General features: G+C 40.1%; 2 protein-coding genes and 1 long non-coding RNA gene across 8 annotated transcripts in view; 1 reads left to right on the forward strand and 2 right to left on the reverse strand.

Moving 5' to 3' along the window:
* ZNF143 (zinc finger protein 143) overlaps window positions 1-20,927 on the reverse strand; it is a 38,431-nt gene extending 17,504 nt beyond the window's left edge. For 2 of the 6 annotated variants that reach the window (XM_068194629.1, XM_068194624.1), the window contains exons 1-7: window positions 20,811-20,927; window positions 8,460-8,590; window positions 7,597-7,689; window positions 7,053-7,136; window positions 6,747-6,827; window positions 5,618-5,814; window positions 1,709-1,783 (exon numbers count right to left, since the gene is read on the reverse strand). In XM_068194629.1, coding sequence (XP_068050730.1) covers window positions 1,709-1,783; window positions 5,618-5,814; window positions 6,747-6,827; window positions 7,053-7,136; window positions 7,597-7,689; window positions 8,460-8,583 — 654 coding nt within the window. In that variant the 5' untranslated portion in view covers window positions 8,584-8,590; window positions 20,811-20,927. Of the gene's footprint in view, window positions 1-1,708; window positions 1,784-5,617; window positions 5,815-6,746; window positions 6,828-7,052; window positions 7,137-7,596; window positions 7,690-8,459; window positions 8,591-11,440; window positions 11,648-12,433; window positions 12,578-20,810 lie in introns of those variants that run through there. The other 4 variants (XM_068194628.1, XM_068194625.1, XM_068194627.1 and 1 more) reach the window with 4 other exon arrangements.
* A 127-nt stretch (window positions 20,928-21,054) lies between these two features.
* Window positions 21,055-24,931, forward strand: LOC137476398 (uncharacterized). Its single transcript, XR_011000352.1, has 2 exons — window positions 21,055-21,481; window positions 21,827-24,931. It is a non-coding gene; the product is annotated as an uncharacterized lncRNA (long non-coding RNA).
* IPO7 (importin 7) overlaps window positions 22,548-27,013 on the reverse strand; it is a 34,481-nt gene continuing 30,015 nt past the window's right edge. The window contains exon 25 of the mRNA XM_068194622.1: window positions 22,548-25,387. Coding sequence (XP_068050723.1) covers window positions 25,290-25,387 — 98 coding nt within the window. The 3' untranslated portion in view covers window positions 22,548-25,289. The remainder of the gene's footprint in view (window positions 25,388-27,013) is intronic.

The following is a 27,013-nucleotide window of genomic DNA, read 5'->3' on the forward strand; positions in this document are numbered from 1 at the left end:
TAGCAGTGTGACATCTGTTCTGTTCCCTGTGGACTTCAGAAGTTTATAAATATACACCTATTTCATTCTACATCTAAATATAAGCCTATTTTATATATTAATACCTAAGAATACAGAATGGGTTACAAGTAGGTATCTACTTAAATCAAGATATAAGAATGATTTCTATTTTCATACAGAACTGATAGCTGTCGGCCCCTTCAACTGAAGACCACCTGTAGTCACCTTATAAGGGTCAGAATTTGAGACTAAGCCTCACTACCTTTTTGAAATATCAGATCTTGTTTTGTTTGGAACATGCAGTGCTCCATAAGACTGGCACATTTCCTTACTGCACATATGTTACCACATATGTATAAGATAAAACCACATCCACATTCAGTTTGCTTTGGGCCTGAGGCCAAAATCAATATTTTAATATTATAAAAATTATAATTTTGCTTAATAGGTTCTTACTTCAGCTAAAACCAACGAAGATTTTACTTTACTCTTCCTTGAATTTTGCCTTTCATTGGAGTTGTATCCCTATTCCAACCTACAAGTGCAAACCCTCTGAATTTCTTAATTTCATTTTCTGGAACATGGTCCAATACAGTAAATAATGCAATTATTAGTTAATTCTCTCCTTCCACAGTCATGCCACACAGTCTGCAGCTTTAAATATTGTGGGATCTAACTTGTAAAAGATTAAAAATAGAAAATTTGAGCTAACTGTGAGAGGTGAGTCTATAATTATTCCTTTCACAGATGATGTATTTTGATCTTGGAAGAAGACATTTTTCCTCCTTGTCTACTTCATTATTTCTTAAATTAAGCAAAAAGGAGAAAAGCTTTGCCCAGAGAAGCCCCATTCTCAATGCAATGACTTTTCCATTTTTGATTTTGTTATCTGAACATGTAAGCTTATAAAGGTTTTAGTATTATTTTAGGTTTAAGCCCAGAACACATTTTTCTTTGTCTTTACCGTTAATAAAATACATTATAATGCCAAATACCGTTATCCTTACATAATTTTATGGATCCTAGGGAAAAAAAGCTTGAGACTTAGCAAGTTGCACCTGTATTTTCCATTACCCTTTGAAATTTTACATTAATCTTTTAACATTTAAAGGTTTTTACATTTGTGTGTGCTAACAATATGGATCCAGAAGAAGAAATGGAAGTATTTTTCTGTTCTTTAAGCATTCTCTAGGAACAACACTCTTAACTACTAATTCCTTATAAAACCTGCTGTAAAGGTCAGGCACAAGTGGAATCAAAATAAGTCATTAAAGAGAGAACAGTTCCACCCCTATGGCTGGAATGGTCTCTCGTAAAAGAAATTTAATAATTTAGACAGCATTTTTCTGCTTTAAATACTGTCAAAAGTCAGCTCCTTCTCTGGAGAGAACTTCTGAAATACTTACACTCTTATTGAAGAAATACTCAGGTCAGCTTGAAAAATCTTAGAAAGCCAACATAATTTTTAATTACCCTTTAACAGGAAAACCCCCTAGACAATAGTAAGTATTAGAAGATCTTTTACAACTCTTGTGACATGATCTTGTGCAGAGTGAGATATTATAATCTGTATAGTTTGAAATCTACAGTTTCTGAAGGGTAGAAGCAAACCACAGTTCATGGCTACAGAACTCCCTATCATGCACTTTGCTGGGCAGAAAAGACAAAAGAAATAAATATATTTAATTATTTTGTATTAAGCACATACCTGCATTTTTTTATCTTGTTCATTTTCACCTATAATTCCTGTGCTACTAACACTGTCATTTCCATCAATAGACACCTGAAAAACAAAGTTGAAATGGGAAAAACATTTACATCAGTTACTTTTATTCATCTGAGAAACAGAGGGTTACAGACAGCTCCTGGGGTTTATTATTTCATAGCTCTCTAGCTCCCTCTTGGAACATGATTATCCCATACTACATGAACTTACATAAAAATCACTACTTGCAACACCTGCATTACAGAACAGGCCAAGTGAACATAGCAAAGTTATTTTATATACCAAGCTAGGAAAGACTGCAAGAACTAAGTATGTTAAATTAATAGACTGAAATAAGCATGACAGTAAATCAATACATTTAACAATACTGAGTTCTGAAAAAAAACTCCAAACATTTACTTATTGTATAATAAAGATACATCTCTCACTCCTTGTTAAGCAGAATGTACTTGTTTCAAACAGCACAACTGCTTTTTGAATCAAAATACCTAAGACAATGTGTTACATCTCAATTTGAACACGTCAAATTACAACTAAGCAAGGACGTGGGTATTGCTACATAGGTTTGTTTTTAAAGACAGTCTCCAGGAGGAGAAAGGTATTGCTGTTTCCAAGGAGCTCATAAAAATATTTGAAAGACTGGTAGATGCTAATGTGAAATTTTTATTTAAATAAAAATGTAATTACCCAGTTTAAAAAACCACCCCAAACTCTCTCACGAGCTCAAAGAACAGCATGTTACTGGTCACTACATAAAAAATTAAAGTGTACTTTGCATAGTTTCCCATTCCTGAATTGTCTCTGTATTAACCACAGGCATTCACAATACTCTCTGCATCCATTATATTCACAGCTGAGCCTGATGCACCTAAGCGTAGTGTAAGTGATTTTATTCTTCTCTACAAGAGTTTGGCAGGAACCTTCCCTCCCAAGAACCACAGAAAGCCCCTGGGATCACTGGTGGTTGTGTGAAGCACCTTGCCCAAAGCACCAGCCCCCAGCAGTGTGCTTGGAGACTGGCATGAACTCATCCCACAAGATGTTTTCACACTCTCTCTCTAAATTAGACAATTTACTTTTGGGAACTTTGAGCTAAAACAGTAATAAGGAAAGTGCCCAAGCAGAGGCAAATTTACATTACAAAAAGATTGAAAAGAGTGTCAGAAAGCAGGTCATTTTGGGGTATTTTTTTCAGAGGGAAACAATAGCTATTTTGGGACCTTCTCCCTCAGAATTTTTAAAGGAAGGTGGGAGAACCTGCACAGAAAGGAGACTTGAATTACTTCATCCTGAACTTGTTGTTGGTAGAGAGAAGAACTGCTGACATGAAATTAGAACTTGATCAGCTATTGGAAACAAATGATCCCAACAGAAGGTGTGTGCATGTGTTGAGGCATGCACAAATCCCAGCGACTGTGCTTTGCCAGCAGCTGTGATGGCACAGGAAAGCAGCTAATGGAAGGAAAGTATGTGGTGTAACCTCTTCATTTCATCACCTATGCTCCCTTCACTGAGAGCAATGACCTTTTCTCCTTGCTTGCTTTGGGAGGATGGTGGCATTGACTCAGCCCAAAATTAGAGGACTCAAGTTAAGTCTGCACGTGCTTTGCATGTTGTGGAAAGTGGTACTTCCCTGCCTCAAGGAGAAGTGAGGGACAATGAAAAATGTACATGTTTCACCACTTCCAGTGAGCTTCTGGGTAGTCTGCTTGGACCTCTTTGTATGAACTCTCTTATATTCTACCCTGATCTTGGGCACCCCACTGATCTTTCTGTTTCTGCCTGTTGCATAGGACAGGGAAACAAAGAAGAACCACCACTCTCCAAAGTCACTTTTTTTTTTTTCTTTGCCCTTTAAGTTTTGCAAAGAAAGCCTTAAAAGAACCAAACAAAAAAAGATACCCAACTTTAAACTTCTCTTTTGCAGTATTGTAAGAATTCTGGAAGGATTTCAGGACAGATCTTTGAGCTCCTCCTAAAATATTCTCCTTTATGCTAGAGAAAGATTTAGTCTGCCTTCAAATAAAAACACAAGAACACCTATTTTGAGTCAAACTAAAGGCCATACTACTGCACCATTTCATTTCCAACAGCAGCCAGTAGCAGATGCTGGAGGACACCAAACAAACAGGCCAAGCATGTAGTGATGCATTCCCCATAATATTCTGCCAACCTCCAAGCAATTTGTGGTTTATGAACTTCCTGAACCAGAAGTCATGTGTTTCTACCTAATAGCCATGGACACATTTTTCTTCTATGAAGTGATCTAATTACTCCTTGAATCCAAGGACATATTAGTGTCCACAATATCCTACAAGCAGTGCTTAACTTTGAGCTGTTTGAAAAAGCATCTTCATTCTTCTTCAACCCATCTCATGTGAGTTTCACCTGGTGTTTCCCAGTTCTGAAACTGCTGCAGCCAATGACAAGGCACTACTCTTCTTTGGGCTACTTAAAATTTTATAAAATCCTATAATATACTTACCATGTGTATTTAATTTCTTCCTGTACCTTTCTCAAGGTGTCTGAAACCTCAGCTATGAGAAGTGTACCTTGCCTCACTATGAAGTGTGCATGGACATGGAGAAGAATCACAAAACCACATTCCTTCTTTTAAGAGAGATCCAGGGTTCTGACCATTGAGCTGATACTTGGTTTTGTACATAAAGCAGGTGTAGTGCTTGGAAACACACTTCTACTGACTGTCCCCTAAAGGTTCCAGCAGTACCATTCAGAATAAGGTTCTGAGATGAAAGCTTAAAGAAAACAAACAACTTTACCTAAACAAACACACAAATGCACTACAGAAAACAAATTCACATTACAGAATAAAAAAAAACTGAGTTAAATAGGATGAAAATGTAAATTTGTTTGCATTTCTTCTGTTTCTTCTTCACTTTCTCAAAACTGGAACTTATCAGAAATTATGATTAATATAGCTGCTGGTTAAGAAGGGCAAAGTTGTGATTGATTTAATCTGAATGAAATAGTACCTGTGGAATGTATAAAAGTATGTCATTACAGCTTAACTAACACTGAATTACCTTTTATTTCATGAAATGTTAAAGCACAGCATCACAACACATCTGACTGCCTACCTTAGGATCTCTCAATTCTAAAAGACAGAAGCATAATGGAAAGAATAGTGAATAAGCTATTTAATTATCCTAACTAGCCTCCCAAATTTTGACAAGTCTTGGTGACATTAAGAGGACAGACTTTAAAATATATTCTGCTCTTTTTTCAGAGCAATACAAGCACTGATGGCAGTTATCCAACAACTGGGACACTGCTTAACTACAGAGTCATGGAAGTTGCATCCCCCATTACCATACTTACATCATGCTTACAGAAGTCCAGTAAAGTGAACAATATGAATTTTGTGCATCCTACTGCATTTTTACTATTGAAAATATAGATCAAAGAAGTTTTTTTCTAACTGATTGTCTTTTCTACACTTCATACCATGCCCTTGCTCAGTACACCAGGCCATACTCTTCCCATTGAGGAAAAAAAAATAATCTAGCAATAGTGTCTGAACAAGAATAATTCAACTTTGTCCTTCTTCCCAAACAGTGTCCTTTCAAGAGACTCCTTTGCAATGCTATAGGATAGAGAAGATTATCATTTGGCTGTCTAAATGGCTTTCTAAATCCTACTCCAGTTCAGGGTTCAATCTTTTCTCCTTTTTATGCAACATTATGCACCAGAGCTGCTCATGACAGTGAAGCACTGTCATAACAATTTGGTGTTCTCTCTTCTAGGAGTCTGAGACTCTCCCAGTTACAATTTCATTTCTTAAACAACAACTGGCTTGTTGTTTAATATGTTGTGCTGTACATTAAAACGTGATAGAGAAAATAGAGATAGAGAAAATGCCTTGCAGAGTACCTTGGCTGCATACTGCTCCAAAGCACTGATGGTGATAGGGTCGATGGCAGCATCTCCTGTGTGCAGTCCTGCCACTGTGCCATCAGCCTGGATGGCCAAAATGGTGTCTGACTGTGGCATCTGCACCGTGTGGTGGATGTAGGCAGTAGTTCCATCCTCCAGCTGCACAGCTTGCAGTGCACTCTGGTCATAACTGTCTGAGGAATGATATTGCAGAGGGTTAGGATTCTGAAAGGAGCAGCAGTGTGTTACATGAAAAACTACAGCTTCCAGGATATGTCTCCTGAAGTCATAGAAACATATGAAATATATGGGAAATATAACCACTAGTATATGAGAAATATAAACACTTAATACTATGAATAACACAGGAATTTGTTTTCAAGACAACGCCTCCTATAGTTTTATTTCTACACTTTCAAAAGTACAAAAAATATTATATTGATCTAGCTTTATTTACAAAGGAAATCAGGAACACAAATATGCTTACCATTTCAAATCAATTCTAAGAAAATGAAAATAATATAGGAGATCTACTGATATCATTACTTCAGATTTTAGAATTCCTAGATCTCAGATTTTAGGAAGAGAATCATGCAAATATGCAAAAGAAACACAAAATATAAAACTACTTTTAACAAAAAAATTCAGTATTACAATCTTTCCTCTTCCTATTGTCGGTAAAATGTAATTGTCACACTGGTTTAAACAGACTTAAAATATATACTTGATCACCTTTTCTAGAGAAGTGGTACTGTTTCCAGGGCTAGGGTAATCATCTGCAGAAACAGAAGTTATCATCTGGAATAACTACATTTGCATTCTTGACTGTCAGCTGTCACATTTTCTGCCCTGCTACCTAAAGGTATAAACTCACTTTAATGTGATCCTGGGCTAAATAAACAGTGAAGTACACTGGGTTTGATTACATTTGTAACTCTTATATGAGGCCCAAGTCAAGAACTGAAACAGTCTAATTTCAACAATTTTCAGATGTCAAAATTAAAGCACCAAGTAATTAACACTGGGAATCCCATTAAGATGATAGTTTTTAGAGAGTATCCTATTAAATACTGCTGAAGTTCTGTTGGACACTGAGGTAACAAATCCCACTTGCCAGAAGAGTTACCTTTTGAGGTGTGATGAATAAATGCTGTAGTTCCATCTTCCAGCTGAACCGCCTGTCCATCTTCCAGACGCAGGCTCTCCCCTGTTCAGGAGAAACAATTACAGCACTTCAGCAAGAGTTCAAAGAATCCTTAGATGGAAAGATTAAACACTAAATACCCAGGATTACAAAATACCCAAGATCTATTCATGATTATTTCCATTAAAACAAGAAATCAAGCTATTATCATGACTGTTAATTACTTAATAGCAATATTTATCAGTAATACATTATTTTATAACATATTTCTTGTATTATTGTACTCACTGCTTTTAGGCATGGGTACATGTTGAACATAAGCAGCAGAACCATCTTCTAATTGAATCACTTGGCCATCCATTAATTTACCATCTGAAATATACAGAATATTTTTAAGAATTCTAATTGTGTAACACATCACAGTTTTAATACACAGTTGATATTTTCTAGATTAACATATAAATAAAAAATGATAAATAAAGAAATAATGTTTGGTAAATAGAAGGCACAGTGCAACTGCACAGAGCTTTTAAAATTCTGGGATTAAAAAACCAGAAAAGGTCTGCAGTCCTATCTGTTAGGCAGAATGTTGATATCTGGGTTTGAACCATAAAGATCTCTTCACTTTTGTTTGACTTATGATCTGAATTTCATTTCTGCATCTTATCAGTAGCAAAACCCAAACATTTATTTCATAGTATTACCATAATTTCCCACTGGAATTGGAACTTCAGAAACATTGTCCAGCTTTTGCCTGACTTTACAATGCAAAGAGAGGGTTAGAAAGGGGAATACCTCTTCAGTAGGCACCAGTTTGCAGTCGTCTGCCTACCTTTAGAATTGTGCTGTATGTAAGCAGTGGAGCCATCAGCCAGGGTAACTGCTTGCAAACTTACACCTTCCATGTTTTCCAAGTTGTCACCATCTAGCAGGGAAAAAAGTTCACCTTCACTACAACCAGCATGGAACCCCAGCAATCTCAGCTGAATTCCTCCAGAAATTATTACATCCCCTTATCTGACAAATAAGAGCAAGTAGTTCTTACTTGCTTTCTCGGCCTGGGATACATACTAGAGTCATATATTCTAGATTTTGCTCTGTAAACATCACAGCTAAATGTTATTTTCCTTAACTAAAAAAAAATACAATGTCACTGAATAAATAACTACAAAGCTGAGGTTTTAGGAGAACTATGAATTAAATCATCAAAGCCAACTGAAATAACAACACATATACTTGTACTGAAAATTTTGTTTTGTACAATCTACTTGTCATTAATACACACAAAACTATTTAGATTAAAATGCAGATTTAGGAGAGAGTTTGTAACCATGTAAAATCATAACAAAGCTGTCAGGAAACACCAGGTTTAAGCCAATTTCAAGTCATTAATCTATTTTAAACTCAACTTGCTTAACACATACTTAGATATCAACTGAATTTACAAAGTATAAAACAGTAAGACTAAACAGAGAATAAAGTCAAATTTTATATTTCATATATTTTTGGCACATTTACACTTCTATTATCTTAATTAAAAAATAATTTTCATCCAGAATTAAATTAGTGAATTTAATCAATCTCAGTTAACTGTTTTCTGTTGCACTTTTAATTCAGAATAGACGACATGAATGTTAGTGTTTTATCTGAGTTTCAAAGAGAAAAGACAGAATAATAATGTAGAAGTATTTTAACCTGAAGGGTCACCTTGCACAGCTACAGCTTCTGTTAGACACAGAGTCACGTGCTGGGCCTCCATTCCTCCTCCAGAAAATTCCGTCATTCCCTGAGAGTCTCGATTTATCTGAGCTAATAACATTGTCTACCTAGAAAGAAAGTATTAAAAAACCAGAAAAGTGAAAGACAGAACCAGTACTACATCATCCCAGTTTAATGTGATTTTTATACAGCTGCTACACATATTTTTTGTTATGTTTTGTATAAAGTAGATGCAAAAAAATGATTGATTTATCTGGAAAATACTTTGAAGGAATAAGAGTTATCTGAAATAGATAAGTATTTAACTTTATTTAACAATTAACTTAGATGTTAAGGACTTCAGGTAGCAGTTATTTCTATAAAGTGCATCAACCACATTTAAATTTCAGTTAAATATAAGTGATTTGACCAATGTACAAAGACTAGTGGTGGTAATGACAGTACAGGTAATGATACCTATTTGTCCCCAGAATTGAAATAAAGATGACAATTCACCCATAGTCAGCCATGACAACAGCAGGGCTTTATCTGTATAAATCAAAGATCTCTCCAGTGGCAGAAAGAGGTTTAAAAACAATGGCACACTGCAAAAGTCTAACTGAACAATTCAACTATTTCCCTAGATTTTCCAGCAAGGTTTCTGTTTAAACAAAAAAAACAACCAACCAAAACAAAACAATCTGTTCTTTAAAATAATGAAGTATCCCATGATAAAATTTATTAATTAGACAAAAGGCCAGTGATCAGGGAGTGGCTGCTGTATCTCACAGAACCAGACAGAGCCTTCCCTTTGCATACTCACATTTTTACCCAGGCATGTTTTAATATGGGAGATCACATCACAGCTTTTAATCCTAGTGTGGTTCTGTGACCTGCTGCTTTACAATTCAAGGCTGAGAAGAATAATCTGGTCGGTTTAATTTATTTATGAGTACCTTTATAAATATATTTAACTATTTTTACCTCTACAGTCCACAAATCTGTTATTGAATAAGCAATTCATCAACAGTCTCAAAGACCATTGAGAAAACTGTACTTTACTCAAAACTAAGGAGAACAAAATTAGACAATGCAGGTACTCCAGTGTGCCTACGGTATTTAGGAAAATTTTAAGCCCTCCTGCCTTTTTCATTTGTTACACTGAAAATCATACAAAAACCCTAAAATATTACTGATGATCGATGCATAATTCTGTAAGAAATATGCCTTCCAAGATTAATGTCCTCATAATTTCTCTCTGGAACATTAAGGAAATTGAAATATTGGCTTGCAATAAGGAATTTGAACCTTGAACAACTGGCGTCAAATGATACAATTAAGAAAGAAACCAAAATAAAATTTTAAATGGGTGTGAGAGGATTTTTTGGGAACCAAGAGAAGATGGGTAATTCTTCCTAACATCCTTTTCAGGAAAAGAAGCTTTCACAGAAAATGAGGCCTCTAAAAGAGATGCAATACACATGAAAAGGAGAAGCCATCCAGACTAAATTGCATTTATATAGATGTCTCTGAAGAAAATGAAATAGGAAGATTTGTTTGGATACTATCATCTAAGAGACAAGGAATTGTATGAGGATATAGGAGATCCTGAGTTCAACCTCTTTCTCTGCCAAGTCCATGACTGTGCATTTGGAAAAGTAACTTCTTTTCCTACCACTCATTTATCATCCCCCATCTCAAATAGGCAGAAAAATTTACTTAGGAAGCAGTTTGCTGACAAACCAAAAATCAGTCATGATGTAGCCACAGAGTCAGCCTAAGCAGGCACAGCAACCCAGCATTCATGTACTATGCAGCAAATAAGATTAGAAAACTGTTGCAGTTAAAAAAAGCCCAACAAAACAAAACAAAACAAACCACCACCAACAAATCTAGCAACCAAAGGAGTTTTATCCAGCCCAGTTTGCAAAGGCTGCTTTTCTGAGGTACTACCAGCTTGTAGCAAGTTAAATGAACTATTTCTGGTACTACATGCTAGTGGTACCCAGAGGCTGGCTGTCCTCTGCTAACAGAGGTCTGTATTGGCAGCATTTTCCATGCACTCCGTTTTCAGGACACCTCATGGAAGCAGGCTGCAAAACAGCTACACCATTGCACACAGCAGAGAAGAAAGGCTTCACAACCACAGGTGTTCACTGGAGCTAGAGAGTGAAACAATTCCAGCAGAGTCCACCTCAAAGGCCTTTCAGCTCGGGTCTACTCGAGGAGTATTCCCTCTATTAGACAAAGTATTTTTTGAGATCCCAGCACCTTTAATACCATCTCCCTTCCTGCAGAACTCAAGGCTCTGCTCCCACCTTTGGGCAGCAGTGAGGGAGCCAGTCCATGCAGACAGCTGCAGAGTTCTGAGTGTGAGCAGAACTAACGGCTTAAGGGGTGAGTAGCTACTTTGGAAGGAAAGGAAATCTAATGCCAGATCATTTCAGGGCTGCAGGAGCAATAGTATTTGTTTTAATTGTTTCACAGTGTTTGTTAGTGTAGCATGGCTGTCAACTCACACACGGCAAACAGCTGAAGGGAACTGCTGCACACAGAACAATGGCTACAATTTTCCTCTGTTCCAGAGGATCTGGACAGTCATACAACCTCACCTAAGAACTCAGCAGCAGTGCAGCCTGTTTCTCTCCATTCCAGCTCCTTTCAATGGTCACTTGAAACATACCCTCTTCTCAATTCTCTGTCCTTCCACTAAGCTCCTTATCCCCAGCTCCATCCCTTCTCCTCGTACCAATTTTCTTCTTCGGTCCTATTTATACCAAATTTTCAGGACATGCCTCTTCCCAGCTATAATCCCATCCTTCTTGTCAGAATAATATAAAATACTTCCATGCCCACACCAACTCCTTCTGCAACCAGTCCCCAAGTCTTCTCTTGCTGCTGCTCTGTTTATGACCCACTCTCACCACTGTCTATCCCCTTCCTTCCTCTCTGTGTCACCAGTTCATGTTCAGACCCACCTGGGAACTACACGCCCCACAAGAGGCTGGAGCACTGGGGTCCCCCCAAACACCAGCCCCCAGCTTTCACTCCCTCTGCAGGGACACAGCAGCTTTGCTCTGCCACTCTGATGTGCAGGGAAGAGAGCCCTCAGCCAAAAGGGGATGTGCTGCTCCCTTCCAGGCTCTCCTCTTTCTCCCCACTGGAGAACACTGACTAGCCAGACAGGGCTGGGAAGATGCAGGAAGGAAAAGATGCAGAGCTGGCCTGTGCTGCAGAGAAAAGGGTCAATCTATCAGAGGTAATGATGCCAAAGTGTCACTTGGTATGAGTGATCAAATACAGGAACAAATTGCCAAGACAGATATGGACTCTCCATCCTTGTAGAGGTCCAAAGCAACTTCACACAGCCCTGGGCAAATGAGACTTGCTTTCATCAAGCCTGAACCAGATAAATTTTTGGAAGTCCTTCCAACTTCACCTGCTCTCTGAGAATCATTTCAATAATGCATACATCTACAACAGCATCACCTTGCTGTTCACGTTATCATCCACCCTGCAAATCTACTCTAACATTTTTTAATTTGCTTTGCTTTTTCAAAACCAGTTGGTTTTCATCAAACTCAGATCTCTTCCTTGCCTCCACTTCAGTCACTCTCTTCAGTTTCTATCAAATTTGTCTCCCATCATTTTTTCAATCTGAATCTCACCAGCTTCTTTCCCTAACCCATATAATTGCTTTTATTCCTTTGCATTAGTAAGCTTTTTTCTTTAAATCTCCTGTCTGCCAGGAGTTCTGTCAATAAAAATCTAGGAGAGATTTCCTTTATCCACTTCAAATATTGCAGCTCATTAGTTAAAAGCAGCTGAAAGTAACTATTTTTAGGAAAGCCAGGAACCCTGGGGTGGAGCCTACATAGCAGCTCGGCAAGATTGACACACGTGGATTCTGCTTCCTCTCAAGAGCCGTCTCACAGAAAAGACAAGTCCAGGCTCAGTCACCAAGTACTCACTGAAGTGAAAACTTGAGAGTTGACTTTGTGAACCCTGGCAGATCTTCACAGATCATACGCAAGTTGCAATTGTCAATTTCCAAAGGCACATCAGTGACGATATCTGGGCAGACTTTCACAAGGCCAGTAACGGATCTTGCATTCCTGAAATGATTAGTCACCAAAACATGTCTATGGTATCCATGCAGAGAAAATCTTACCATTCTTTTAGATGCTTCAAACACTTCCCACAAAAAATCAGCCTGAGGCAAAAAAAATCGACAGAAAATCTCTGAAATGGAAAGAGTGTGTGACCACAGGCAGCCACCCCCCCAGCACTGATCCCTTAAACAGCCATCCAGCAGGACACAGAGGTGCTAGCTCTTATTAAAAAAAAAAATAAATAAAAGAAGGGAAAAGAAGGAAAAGGGAAAAGAAGGAAAAGGGAAAAGAAGGAAAAGGGAAAAGAAGGAAAAGGGAAAAGAAGGAAAAGGGAAAAGAAGGAAAAGGGAAAAGAAGGAAAAGGGAAAAGAAGGAAAAGGGAAAAGAAGGAAAAGGGAAAAGAAGGAAAAGGGAAAAGAAGGAAAAGGGAAAAGAAGGAAAAGGGAAAAGAAGGAAAAGGGAAAAGAAGGAAAAGGGAAAAGAAGGAAAAGGGAAAAGAAGGAAAAGGGAAAAGAAGGAAAAGGGAAAAGAAGGAAAAGGGAAAAGAAGGAAAAGGGAAAAGAAGGAAAAGGGAAAAGAAGGAAAAGGGAAAAGAAGGAAAAGGACCAAAAACAAACCAGCCACCATCCCCTGCAAATTATCTGAACAGAAAAAAATACTCCCGGACACACATTAAATTCTTAACACTTGGAAACCAAAGGCATGTGAGGGGGGAAAAGATGGTTAAAAACAAAAGATTTTTCATGAAGACTTCATCGAGTTGCCGATCTAGAGAGCACCTCCTGTAATTTTTCCTCCACTAACACTCAAACAAAATTTTCTGGGTGCTATCACTTGTTTTGGAGAAAAGATGCAACGTTAGAAGAAAGGTTTTTATGTAAACTCAATCTAGCAACTGGAAACAGGAATTTCCACTAAAAACTAGGAATCAAACAATTAAAAAATAGCAGGTGGGATTCAGGCAACTGAAAAGCAAGGGAAGAGCTGGCAGAGGGCATGGCTGCTCTGGAGCAGAAAGGGGGCTTGGGGCACTTGGGAACTCCAGCAGCTGAGAGGACAGCATGACAAAAGGCCAGTGTGGCTGGAAAATAGCAGGAATTCTTCATTTAAAGAATAACTGTACCACTGTACTGCTGGACAAAGGAAAAATCCTGCAGTGACAGGAGCAGAAACTCCTCAGAGAGACAAAGATGATGCTTCGAGGATGATTAATGGGAAATGGAATAAAGTTTACAAGAGCAGGCATGGAAGAAAATTCACTGTTACAAAATACAAACTTCGAATGTGCAAACAAACTGGAGAATGACAGGAAAAAAGCTACTCTAGACATTCAGCAACCTTGTGATTGTTCACTCCCCTCATGCAGACAGCACTGAGAAGTTTGAAATAATATGCATTTATTTCATTTGAAAAGAAACATCACTTTTATTTTTAATACACTTCTAAATAATGTACAAAACCACTGTAATTTTATAAAACTTATAAAAACAGCAAATAAAAACCAATCAAGAAGGGTAATATGGCAAATAATACATAGCCTCACAATAGTGAAACTTTTATTAAGGAATTTTAGAAAACTGTATTCCCATGTTTGACAAAGCTGTATCCCAAAATCAATCCAAGTATGTCCACAGTGTAACATAATTAAGTTTTTCCTGAATTAAATACTGCCTACCTTAGGGTCCTTAACAACTGATATGATTGCAAATATCAGTAATTTCCCAAAACTAGTCTGAGCAACAAATGTGTGAAAATTCAAAAATAGTACCTTACAATTAACAATCTGGTTAAATGCACTTCAATTGATAATTCATATGTCTTATAGCCTTCTGAGTCTCAGTGCAAAAAAAAAAAAGTCTGACAGACTGGAAAGCTGACTATTTATTCCACACAAAGTTTTTTCAGACAACCCAAGAAGACTTTTAGCATTTCTTCCCCCACTAATTACATAAAGGCATTTGTCATCTTTAAGCTCAGAAATAGACACAGGAGAACTAGGACTCTTTTTACAATCTTACTTCTGCTCCCCTATGTAGCTGCATGATAAATCTTTTCCAGGATTAAGCAGAAATCTGTAACAGGGTCAGGAATTAAATCGAGATCCTGTGGGTGCTTTGATCAAACACTTCAGGAGATGTGGATTTCCTTCTTCATCAACAGCCCTTACCTTTTCCAGGATTTTACTGCACTGAAAAAATGGGGTTTGTGCTGTTGTCAGTCAGATTGACTTTCAGTAAATAAATGTTAACAACTACTTAATGTTGAGCACTTCTTAATTGCTACATGCTTTCTCACATAATCTCTATTTCTTTTACTGTATTTTCTCCAGTCTCTTGTAAAGGCAAAACATAATTAAACAGCAATTTCCACCACATTAATCATCCACAGTATGAAATGGAAACAAGGCTGAAATACAGAATAAAAACCTCTCCTACAGAATCTGGTAACATCAGTTGGATTCAGATAATTTAACAGCAAATCACACAATCACGTTCTAATTTCCTACGTGGTAAAGAAGTGTTGTGAATGATAAACCATAGGCCCTAAGTCTTGTCCTGCAGAAAAACCTGACCAAGAGTGAGAGCACTGTCAACTGCACAAGCATAACATACACACTCTGAAGCAGTCAAACTCAAGGCTCCTTTTTATTCTTTTTACAATATTTCAACCTTTCTGTTCCACAAGAGATACATCCTAATAATAATGCAGTTCAAGAGTAATTCACTGCCACAGTGTTTGGTATTTCTTCAGAAATGAAAAACAAAAACCAAATTTATCATTGCCTTAAGTGTGAGCAGTGGGAACCACATTTAGCCTGACAAAATTACTTCATGTTCCAGCAGTCTTTTTCCCCCAAAAGTCATTTCCACACAGTTTATAGAGCAAATGCTATCTACAAATTGTGACCATTAAAAGTATTGACTGATATCAATGCTTGCATTTTTTAGATTAAAAAAAATGGATTAACCAGTGCAAATAAAGAATATTTACAAATCCTTACTCTGAGACTATGTGTATGTGTGTATTTTCACTCTGTGGGAATGTGAAGGTTGCTGTTATTTTCAAAGGCATGGCATTTAAACACAGGAAGATTCAGAAAGTCACCCACCAACAAATCCTACACATGTGAGAACACTCAGGCTGATCCCAAATATGACTTCTAACTTCACACATTTCTTGAATATATTAGAGAAGAAATTACTGGTTAATGAAAGGAGGCCACAGGAGTTCCATCAGCACGTGAGCTGTCAGCAGTGCTGATAGAAGCTAAACTTCTGCAGCTCTGGGACAATCATCTCACAGCAAACACCCAGTTCCATGACCACATCTGCCCTGGGTGCACTATTCCAGCAGCACGGCTTCCTGAGCCACAGGTTTGAAACAGATTTGGGAGTCCTCCACAGAGCCAATTCCAAAATCCTCCATGCAAGCTGACAAGCAATTGAGATCCATGCAGCACTGTTTGCAGAGGTACAGACTCCAGGATTCCAACATTTTTATATTAATTGAGTACAAATGAACATATTAATGCAGCTGGTCAATGAGCAACATGCTAATGACTCAGTTATTATTATTATTATCCGTAGTAGTACCCAGCAGCAGCAGTTTGGCTTGAGGAATAGCCACCCCTATAATCTGTCCCAAAGACCAAACTCAAGCATGCCTGAAACACCCCTGTATCATTAGGAATGCTGGGCTGTGTGCATGGAATGCCTTGCAGACCTACTGCAAATGCAACTGCAGAACTAGCCTACCCAAACAGCCCAAGTTTCTCTCAACACAGGTAGTATTTCTTGTTAATTTCTTCTCTCCTGGCCAAACTTGTATTATCGGTGCTCAGGCATACCTTCCTGTCTAAAGAACCTCAAACCCATTTCTTTATTGCAGGCTGACTGGTAATAAATTACTTGTGTTTTAATAGTCAAAAAAGGTCTGGATAACTAATCATAATGTGCACACTCAGAAAAAAGCTGAATGGCAGGTGAGCTGATGTTCTAAGCTTTCTCAGAAAATCATTAACAAAGATGAAAAAACCCCAAACCTAAATTAATTTTACAGCACATTTAGTGAGATAAAGCGTTTAATTCCAAATTGATTTTCACCCTGGAAGTATAAAAGGAAACCTATTTAATGCACCTAATAGATGAATCAGTGTGTTTTTAAAACTACAACAGGCTTTTGTTTGGTTTGTTTTGATCATCAAGTGTATAAATAGCTAAAATATGTATGCAGAAGGCATCCAGCCAATGCATGTCACAACTGTATCTAAGTCACTCCTAGAAATGAGCAGTGATGCCTATTTACACACAAAAAATATATACAGTTAACTTCTGAAACACTTCATGGGGCTACTTATCCCTTAAATCATAAAACCTCCAGTTATATTGGTGTTTTAAATAAAACTGGGAACATCTGGTGATTAGATGTACAGTTAAGGGCTAAAAATCTGAAAGAAACCAAGACCTACTATTTCTATTATTGTTTTACTTTCATGCCAAATAGACTCCTAACTTTTTAACTGTCAAGCAATCACAAAAGTCTCTTATTTACATCACCAAAACAAATGAATCCTGGCCATGCCCTTTCAAATCCTGCAAATCCACTGAGACTGCCAACAAAGAGAGGAATTTTGAGTGGGTTGTTTTGTGTGGCTCTGAGTTAATTAGCAATCTGATAAGTACATTACAGATGTATCAGCATTAGCCATGACAGTTAATGGCAGTGCTTTAGCAGAGGCTTGTATTTCAGGAGCTAAAGGGGCAGCTTGCTGGATTGCCAAAGCCAGATTACAAACAGAACCTGAAACCCAGTACATCGAAATACATCCCACAAAACTCTGTGCAGCACCACGTTAGCTATGTATGAATACACTAAAAATATGAGCAAACCAACTAACTTGCAAATACAGACCCATCTTCCAATTCTAATCTGTCATCAGAAATGAAGCCCAAGAGTATTAAGCAGGTAACACAATTTTCTGCTCAAGTGTATACAGAGGGAAACATTCTGCAGACAGTAAAATACAGACCGAGGTAAGCGTTACGTCGTTTTAAGTGTAACTCTGATGTCAACCTTGAAAATTGCAAAACCTGCTGGAACTGTAAATTCCCTTTGAAATTTTCAAAGTGTTATCTTGGTGGAGCAAAGTGCAATCCAATTATAAAATTAAAAACCAGCTATGCAGCCCAGAACACTTTAGCAGACTAAGTCACTGGAAGCATCTACTAATTTAGTCCAATTTGGTTTGGAGTAACTGATCGATGATCCCCGGTGCACAAAGGGGGAGAAGCAAAATGACATTCCCTTAAGTAAATCCAACTAAGGGCAGATAAAGGTACACTTAGGTACAGGCAAAACCCCATAAACCCCACTGTGCTGAGATGGGCACCAGGCTTCCTTCCTCCCTCCCTAGAAATGGTGTCCATGGAGAGACGCTCGCTCAGACCCCTCTCTCCAGGCTCAGAACAAGAGCTATGCACACCTCAAGTTACAGGAATTTGCACTTCAGAGCTGAACTCCTGGGATCAAGACGATCCATCGGTTTGGATCGTAGTGTACCTTGGGGATCCATAAGCTAAAGAGAAACCTTCCACCCATCTTTTGGGATCTTTTGTGAAACAAGCCACAGGAACAGACTACCCAATTCACGCTGTCTTTACCAGGTGCACTGATTTCCTCGCACAGAGGAGTTAAAAAACCAAGCTGTCCCCAGTTAATGCTGAGCAAAAAGCATTGTTGGTGAGCTGCAAGAGACGTAGCAGCAACACAGGGAAAAAGTCAGTGAGCGGCAAAGCAAGGCTGGCCTGGGGTGCTGCGCTATGTACATACATGTCAAGGGCTGCAGGAGCTACAGGAGATACCACGGGAAGCACAAACCACGGGCATGGCCAAGGAAGCAGGTACCAGCCACAATGCAGACAGGAAAGAGAGGAACTACAAGAGCACCAAGATGGGTCCCACCCGCCTCATGAATATTTGCATTCTGGCCATTGTAACGCCTGAAACTTCAAGAATTGCCCTGATTATCTGTGTGTGCAGAAACCCATCCAAGTTAATCCAAGCCCTTTGGAAAACAATTTCCTTCACAGGTGCCTGCTAACGACTCCTCAAAACGCGGCAACAGTGCTTCTCAAAGACTCCACCTATGCTGAGCATGTGTTAACCCAAAACTCTTCAGGTGAAGACTCACACGCAATAGCAAGGGAAGACCAACATCCCGCAGGGTAAATGAAGCCATCCTGACCAAACTACAGCCGAGGAACTCTTTCTTTATTATCGCTGTGCCCATCCCACAGAGCTGCAGGGGAAGGCAGCAGCCAGCACTTGGACCTGGCCACTGCTCAAACTCTTGGCAATTCCCTTCTCCCGGACGGTACAGGTCAGCAAAACGTCCACTGAGCTGAAGCAGCACACAACTGGAGATATTCTAAAGAAAAAACTAATTTACAGGCTAATTTTGGCACCCATCACCAGGGACTATTCATCACTTGACTACAGCTGTGCCTGTCTCCGGAGAAAAGCATTAAAAGCTATACAAGAATGAAGACAGTCTGACTTTCTACCTTCAGTTCCTTTTACGCTGTTTTAAGTATTTGCTTTGTTTCAGCCTTTAATATAAAGCAAAATTACTCTTCCTCAGATAGGGTAGTAGAAATGAAATTCTGATCACAACGAGAACAGTTTAAAGTAAATTATTAAATCGATTTGAAATACACTTTTCAAAGCTCTTTCAAAATGTTTATTTTTACATCTCATTTAAGCTGCAATCCATTACCAAAGCAATCATCTATTATTTGACCACAAATTCCTAAGCTTCCTTTTCTGCAGTGATACAGACAAATCGCTTTTGACACAAACACAGCTTGAAAGCTCAAGGCATTAATGCAAAATACAAAGAAACAAGCCATGAAAACACGGCTACAACGTACTCTGCCATTCTAAAGCTCTATGGCAAACGCACAAAGCTAACAATCTACCATGTAAATGTTAAAAAACTGCTAGTTAAGCACAATCTTATTTCATTTTTCAGGTCCCTAGAAGCTACAACAGAAATATCTGGTATACAGTCTGCCAAGAGGGCTGATGGACAACATTTGATGCAGACTCTCAATAAAACAAGAAGAAATGTTTGCTCTGAAAGACTGGAAGATTGCAGTTCCTGTGTCACTGGACTAGAAATAACATTCCTTACAAATACCGGTATCACTCTGCGGATGATGGCAAAAGCAATTCTCTGCTAGTTCAAAATGAAACCTTAAAAAATCTAAAACTTTGATGGAGCTGCTCAACCGCAGCCTTGTTTTAACAGAAAAATTAAACTTGCACGGGAGTCACGTCATTTTTTTCTGGATGAAAAAGCACCACAAATAAGGCCTTATCAGAAAACAAAATAAAAATCTTTGTGTTATTGCAGGCCACTATTCTAGAGGAGCAGCTTCTCGTTATCCCGTTCTATTAGAAGTTCTAGAGAAAAAAAAAAAAAGATGAAGGGAACGACAAGAGCAATAGCTAAAAAAAAAAAAAAAAATTGAGGAGGAAAAAAAAAAAAGGTTAAAACGCTTCTGCATTTTGGCGAGGTGAGAGAGATGCAGTAAACCAGCAGGCTTCCAGGAGGCCGGCCGGTGCCAGCGCCTTCTCCCGTGAGAGCGCGGCCGGGCCGCGCCGCAGCCCCGCGGCTCGGGCCGGCACAGCGGATTCGCCTCCGGAGCCTGCGCGGGCCCGGCCAGCCCCGGCCGAGGCTGCCGAATGCCGCTCTGCGGCCGACAGCACGGAAACACCGCCCTTGGAAAACCAATAGCATGGTTTTAAAAAGAGAAAAAAAAAATTAAAAAACACCACCAAAAAACAACAACAACAAAAAAAACCCGAACAACGGGGAAAATGCAAAAATCTGTGAGCCCCCCCGATTAAGGCCCGGCGGGCGGGGGGCCCGGAGCGCCCCGGCCCGCGCCCCCCTCGCCCCCCGGCCGTGACGCAGCGCCGAGCGGACCCGGGGGGCGGCCCGGGGGACCCCCGCGGGCCCGGCGGGCGGGGAGGGGCCGGGCGGGCCCCGCGGAGCGGAGCGGCTTTATCGCCGCGGCTCTGCCGCTCGGGTCGGTGCCGCCCGCGCTCCGCTGCCCCTGCCCGCCTCCCCGGGCACCGCCGGCGGGCGCGGCGGGCGCGGCGCGGCGGCCCCGTCCGGAGATGGCGGAGGGAGCATAAGGCACACTGGGTAAAAGCACATTTATATACGAACCTCGCCGAGAAATTTTCCAACAATTCCTCCGTCCGACCACCATGCACCAGGACAGGAAACGGCCGCTCGGCGCCGCCCGCCCGCTCGGCACCGCCCCGCGCCCCGCGGGCGGGGCCCGGCGCCGCCGGCTCCGCCGCTCCCATTGGCCGCGCCGCGCGCGCCGCCGCCGCCGCCGCCCGCCATTGGCCGCCTGCGGGCCGCGCGCCGGTGCCCATTGGCCGCGCGCCCGCGGCCCCGCCCCGCGGCTTCATGGCGTCGCGGCCTGTGCCGGGCGCGGGGCCGCCGCCATTTTGTGCGGCGGGCAGCGAGGCGCCCGCGCGCCGGCGGGGAGCGGCGCCATTTCCTGCCCTCCCCCGGCGCGCGCCGCGCGGGCCGGCAGCGCCTGAGGCGGCGGGGACGGGCAGCGGACGGTGAGGGGACGGTGAGGGGACGGGCAGCGGACGGTGAGGGGACGGGCAGCCGCCCCCGGGCCCCCGGGGGAGCCGATCCGCCTCGGCCGCGGCCACCCGCGCTCCCTTGGGCCGCGCCGGGCCGGCGACAGTGAGCGCTCTGCCCTGCCCTTCCCGGCCGCCTGCCGCGTTATCTGCGGCTGCCATTCCAGCCCGGCCCTGGAGGAGAAGGACGCCGTGCTAAAGCTGTGCTCGGGAGTGTTATCCTTAGGAGATTTTTAGGTATGGAAACGTGTAATAGTCCCACAGCTCCCGGTGTAAGGCAGGCAAAGCGTGTTGCGGTAAACTCCGCAGGTGATTTCTCTGAAAACCCTCTTGTGCAGATGACGCGATTGTTCCCATTGATGGGACCGTAAGCCCAGCTCTGATGGACTTACTGCATGTTCCTGAACATGAGAGATGTAAAGAAAATTACCTTTTGCTCCGGAATAATACTTTGAAATTCTTGCAGTCCAAAATTATCGCAGCTGTACAAAAAAGCCAAAAAAACCCCACAAAAACCTTACTCCCAAACAGGTCTAATGGCCAACAGCTTTTCTTTCTTAATTTACTGTTTTCTATTTGTAGATTTTAAGCTGCAGGCATCAGTTTGTTTCGAGGTACAGCAGCAGTGAAGTACCCAAGATAAAATCCTGTTTGTGATTTGCCAGCTCCCCATGTCTTAATAAATTATCATCTCTGCAAAATACTACAGTCTGTTTCCCATTCTGAAGTGCTTTGTTTCCACCATCAACAGTTTGCTATGAAAAGCAGAAATACACACTGACATACCATTTAAGATTAAAGCTACATATTGATTGAAAAGTAACTGATAATCAGCAGCAGACAAAGCTTTTCCACCTGGCTCATTCTGAGTATGTAGAAGGTTCCACAGAGAAAAGAATTAACCCTTAAAACTTATCAGGTGTCCATTACTAGGCATAATTAAAATCACCTGCATGTTTATTGGCAGGTAGTCAGTAGTTATTCCACTGCAGACTTGATAAATCTTGCAGTAACAGTCCTAGGCTATAGGAGATTGGAATAGAGCTTTGTGGTGCTATGCTGATACATATTAATAATCCTTTGAGGACAGTGATTAAGGGAAGAAAATATTAACCCAATATTTAAAAAAACTGCCCATATTTTATATTTAACACGGTTGAAGAGAACTGTGGTTGTGCCTAACATTTGTTTGGAGGAGTATTTTGGAGAGGGAAATACAAAGCTGAGAGCTGTGCAACTCGAGCAGGACTCTAAGGATACATCTACATTCAAAACACCACACTGAAATAAGTGAAGATAAGGATTTGCTTTAGATGTTTATTAATCCAAGGAGATCTTCCATAATAGAAAAAAAACAGAGGCTTTAAATTTCCCAGCTCTTCCTTTAGAGTTGCATTATCCTTGAAAATGGAATGGATAAGTGCAAGTTCTAGGAGGAAGATCAGTTTTTAATTTGACATAAGTGTATCACTGAAATTGATATATTGCATCACAAAATGCGCTATCACCACCAACAACAATGCAAAACTGTTTTGCAATTTATATAAATACATTTCTTGGAGCAAAGGAAAGCAAAGTTCTAGATCCATTCTTAAAAAAGATGCTCCTTGCTAACCAGTCTAGTGACACATAAAAGCACCCTTGAAGTAAGACTGTATTCCTCACACCAAGATAGAATTCTTCCCTTGTGACCTGAAAAATATAATTGTTCCAGAACTGACAATAGCGCTAAAATTGGTGATTTCCCCCTATATTTTTGTCATCTGCTTTATACATGAAGCCTTCTCACTGCTGCTGCCACATCTTCTGCCAGGAGGCCCAGAATGGCTCACCTGTCCTCACAGCTTCTCATGCATTTTTAGGATGCATACGAAGGTAAGCAGATACCCAACCAGCAGATGTTCAGAAATTATTTGTCAAACTGGGTGTTCCCAAGCAATGTAAGGGAAGGCATGCTGGAAGCACATCTATCAGCTTTTTCTACAAAAATAAAGCCCTGTCTAGAGAGTCCCTGGGGGCCGGAGCACGCCTGGACGTGCCCATGAGTTACGGTCACAAACCCCCAGGTAAGTTCTGCTCTGTGCATCCCCTGAAGATGCACAGCAACTGCCCCGGGTCTCACACCACCACGAGGACGGATATTCCCATCCACCGTAGGCTTTTCCACCTCAGGTGCTTTGCTTTTCAAGTGTCCCTTTGGTACTGGGGCAGGGCTCCGTGTCCCACCTTGGCCCCCCCGTGCGCAGGGAAGCCGCTCTCCAGTGGAGAGGCTGGAAAACCCCTCCCGCTGCCTGGGAAGCGCCAGCACCAGCGGAAGGCAGAGCGTGGGGCTGGGCAGCTCAGCAAGGAAACCCCAAAGCACCACCAAATCCTGCTACTCTGCTGATGCAAAAAACCACACCACACAGACCAATTTTCTGAAGACTGCATTTTGAGTATCATAATATATATATATGTGCATTTCATTTTTACAGATAAAAACTCAGTTTATTTTTAACCTGTATTTAAATTTTGGAGGCTTACATTAAATTAAGGTAGCTTGTTTAATATCAATTGTAACAGCAGGTGACATTTTTATATAAAAACAGCCTAAAGAAAAAAAAAAACCAACCCAAACATTTGATTTAAAAGACCTGACACCAATGATCTCAAGGCAAGATCAAACGCCAATGGATTTGCTTTTAGAAAAGAAAAAGGGGGCATTTAAGCCAACCCATTCACAGCCTCTCCCTGCTGGCTTCTTCATACAGTGGTTTTGATAGTGGTCCCAGAGGGAACTGTATTTTGCCTCTCTAGCTAAAATACTAGTTACTATAGCAACTTTGAAGGAAGAAAATTGTGGCTTCAAAACTGAAAGATTGGCAAAACTTCAAATACACTGTCTGGATCAGGCAGACAACAGCACACACTAATGCTGCAAGTGCAAAAAGAGGGGGAATGAAATGCAGGAGCAGAGCACCTGCACTACCATGAGCTGGAAAAAGAATATCCTGAACAACCAGGGGGGGAAATTGCAATTATATACCAGAGCCCAGATCAGCCAATGATACTGTTTTTAATAGATTGCATATGTAGGTGCTTCACCCATACACTTCAATTGACCTTAAGAACTTCACATCTCATTTACCTGCCTTAGAGAGGATAACTTTTCTTTGTGCTTACAGTACGTATTTGTTCAATTTTCTAGCTTGTACAGTGAGATCTTTAAAAAAAATAAAGGACACAGAGGGTGTTGCTATTTTTTCTTTAGCAGCAATGAAATATCACTAACCCCTTTTTACATATCCGAATTCAAGTCACAACCAGAGGTGACTGCACCACAAAGTCACCAGGTACAAAACTGCTAGTTCATTTTAAATTAATAACTTGAAATTATTTTCCCCAATACATCCCTTATTTTTTATTTTTATAAACAGCAAACATTTTTGCTATTTTTGTACATAGGCTAGCAGGCTTGTTTCAATATGAAAGTGCTAATTCATTTACAGATTTATCAGTTATGTAGTGCTACATTAAGTGTCCAATATTCTACATATGAACAATCTTGATAAATGGAAATGATGAAGATTAAGTAAGGCTATCTGATTACCTTATCTTATTTACATTAAAAGAATAGACACCCAGTAGTAGGGATAAAAGGGAAAGAAACTGGGCAAATACTCATACTGCCACAGGTGTAAAAATTAAGTCTGCCTTCTAGCTTGTACTGTAAATGAGACATTTTAAATAGTCCTGCAGCCCATGTCTAGTTTTTTTTTCCTCAGAAAAAGAAAAGCTGCCTTCATGACATCCCCTCTTGATTTCCGATCTCCAAAGTGTGTCATTTGAAGCTTTAAATTCAGATTCTTCCTATCTTCAAAAAAACCTCTGGTTTGCTTTCCAGTATCACGTTGAATAATCAGGTCCCACTTCTGGGGCTTTTGTCCAATCTATTTATAAATTAGTTTAGAGTGAGTTGTAGATAACATGAACCAGTTCTGGAACCACTATTGGGAGGAACACAAGCTCTTCACTACAATCACACAGTAGCAGGAAAAGTGATAATTCAATTCATTCCTGGGGCAGGGCCTCCAAAATTAAATGAAGTTGGCACAACTGGAGCATTGAATTTGTATCCTCCATGCTTTTCAATCATTTTGGATTCTAAAACAAAACAAAAAAACACAAGGAAGAAGTTTTAGTGTGTGTGTAGGGGGGAAGACAGACCAAGATTCTGTGACTGACCACTCTGAATCTCTCAAGAGATACAGGTTTAACCTGGGGTTACCCAACAAAGGAATCGGCACAAACGACTGGAAATGTGCCAGGCCCCAAAGAACAGATGGACTGACTATTTATTTATTTTAACTTCTCAGTATTGTTACCACCGTGCTTTCATGAATTTGTACTTTAAAAAGCCCACACTTTAGCTTTTGGACATGACTCTAATTTAGAAACAGGACCTGAATGAATACTGCACTTATAAACTTGGTAACAGGCACACAGTTCTTTCTGGTTAACGTCAACAGACTTGCAGTCAAATCAGTAACAGAGCACATGTGCAAAAAAGCAGTACACAGATATTGGCTAAATTTTTGGTGTTCCTATCTCAATTCAAGAATATAAGCAGAAACCACCACTGAAGCAGCAGAAAAAGCCTTTTTACACATGCTGCTATCCAAGCAGGTAATTTGGACTTTAGGTTACTAAAATAATTCTGAAACTACCAAGTTGATCACTTTTCATTTTCAACCAAACCTCAAGATCTTCAGACACCTGAGGTGCACATATCCATCACTGTAACTACCAGTGATTGTTAAGGTGTCTGATTTTTACCATCCTTCAAACACTGCTGTAGGACAGGTATTACTGTAAACCAGTTTTAACAACTCTAAAACACGGACAACTGAAAATCAGGTTGGAAATTTAGGTTGTACCTTTACTACAATCTAGATTATGCAGAAGGTGGCTTGTATTATTCCCAGGCCAAGATAACAACACTTACTAATGTCTTATATTGGTCTTAAGAGCTTTCTCCTAAATCAAAAGTTGCAATCTCTCTGGGAATACGGGTCAGCTCGTATTATCTGGCAAATCTGCATTTTGGCTCTGTTTCTTTGGAAATAGGCCACAAAGATGTTGCTATGGCTAATGGAGTGTGGGGGGAGAATCCCTCACAGGTCCACAGAAGAGAAATCTCTCAGCATATGGAAATTCTTCTAAAGTACATTTATAAGGGAGAATTTCAAATCCTTCTAACAGGATGTCCCCATGTGTGGTAAGTGGCCTAAATGTAGTATCAGTGTGCTGTGATAGTAGGCAAGAATTTCCTATGGGGATCTGGTTGCTTAAGTTAAACTTTACAACTTCTCTGGGAAAAAAAAAGTACAAAAAACCCAAACAAACAAACATACACCTCAAACTTTTGTCTCCATAAAATGCAGTTGTATAAAGGTATATCAAATAATGTCTACTGCTTGACAGGGTTCACAGGGAAACTGTGTTTTATAACCATTAAAAAGGGATCATTCTGGACACAAACAAGTTTTGTGAGGTGATTTAGGCTGTTCTCTCATAAAAAGCACTTACTAAATGTGTATTCTTACTACCAATATTTTTGTTGAAAAATTTATGAACTTCTGTTTTGAAATATCTGTAGCAATTGCTCACTAAGACAGAGAATATGAGGTTGGACTGATCCCTCAACATCCAGTCTCGATTTTACAGCGTTATATATATTGGCTTAATCTCAAAAGGGAAACCCAAGAAAAAAGATAAACTGAATACAGA

The sequence above is a fragment of the Anomalospiza imberbis genome, chromosome 6, assembly GCF_031753505.1.
Source record: "Anomalospiza imberbis isolate Cuckoo-Finch-1a 21T00152 chromosome 6, ASM3175350v1, whole genome shotgun sequence".
Lineage (NCBI taxonomy): Eukaryota > Metazoa > Chordata > Aves > Passeriformes > Viduidae > Anomalospiza > Anomalospiza imberbis.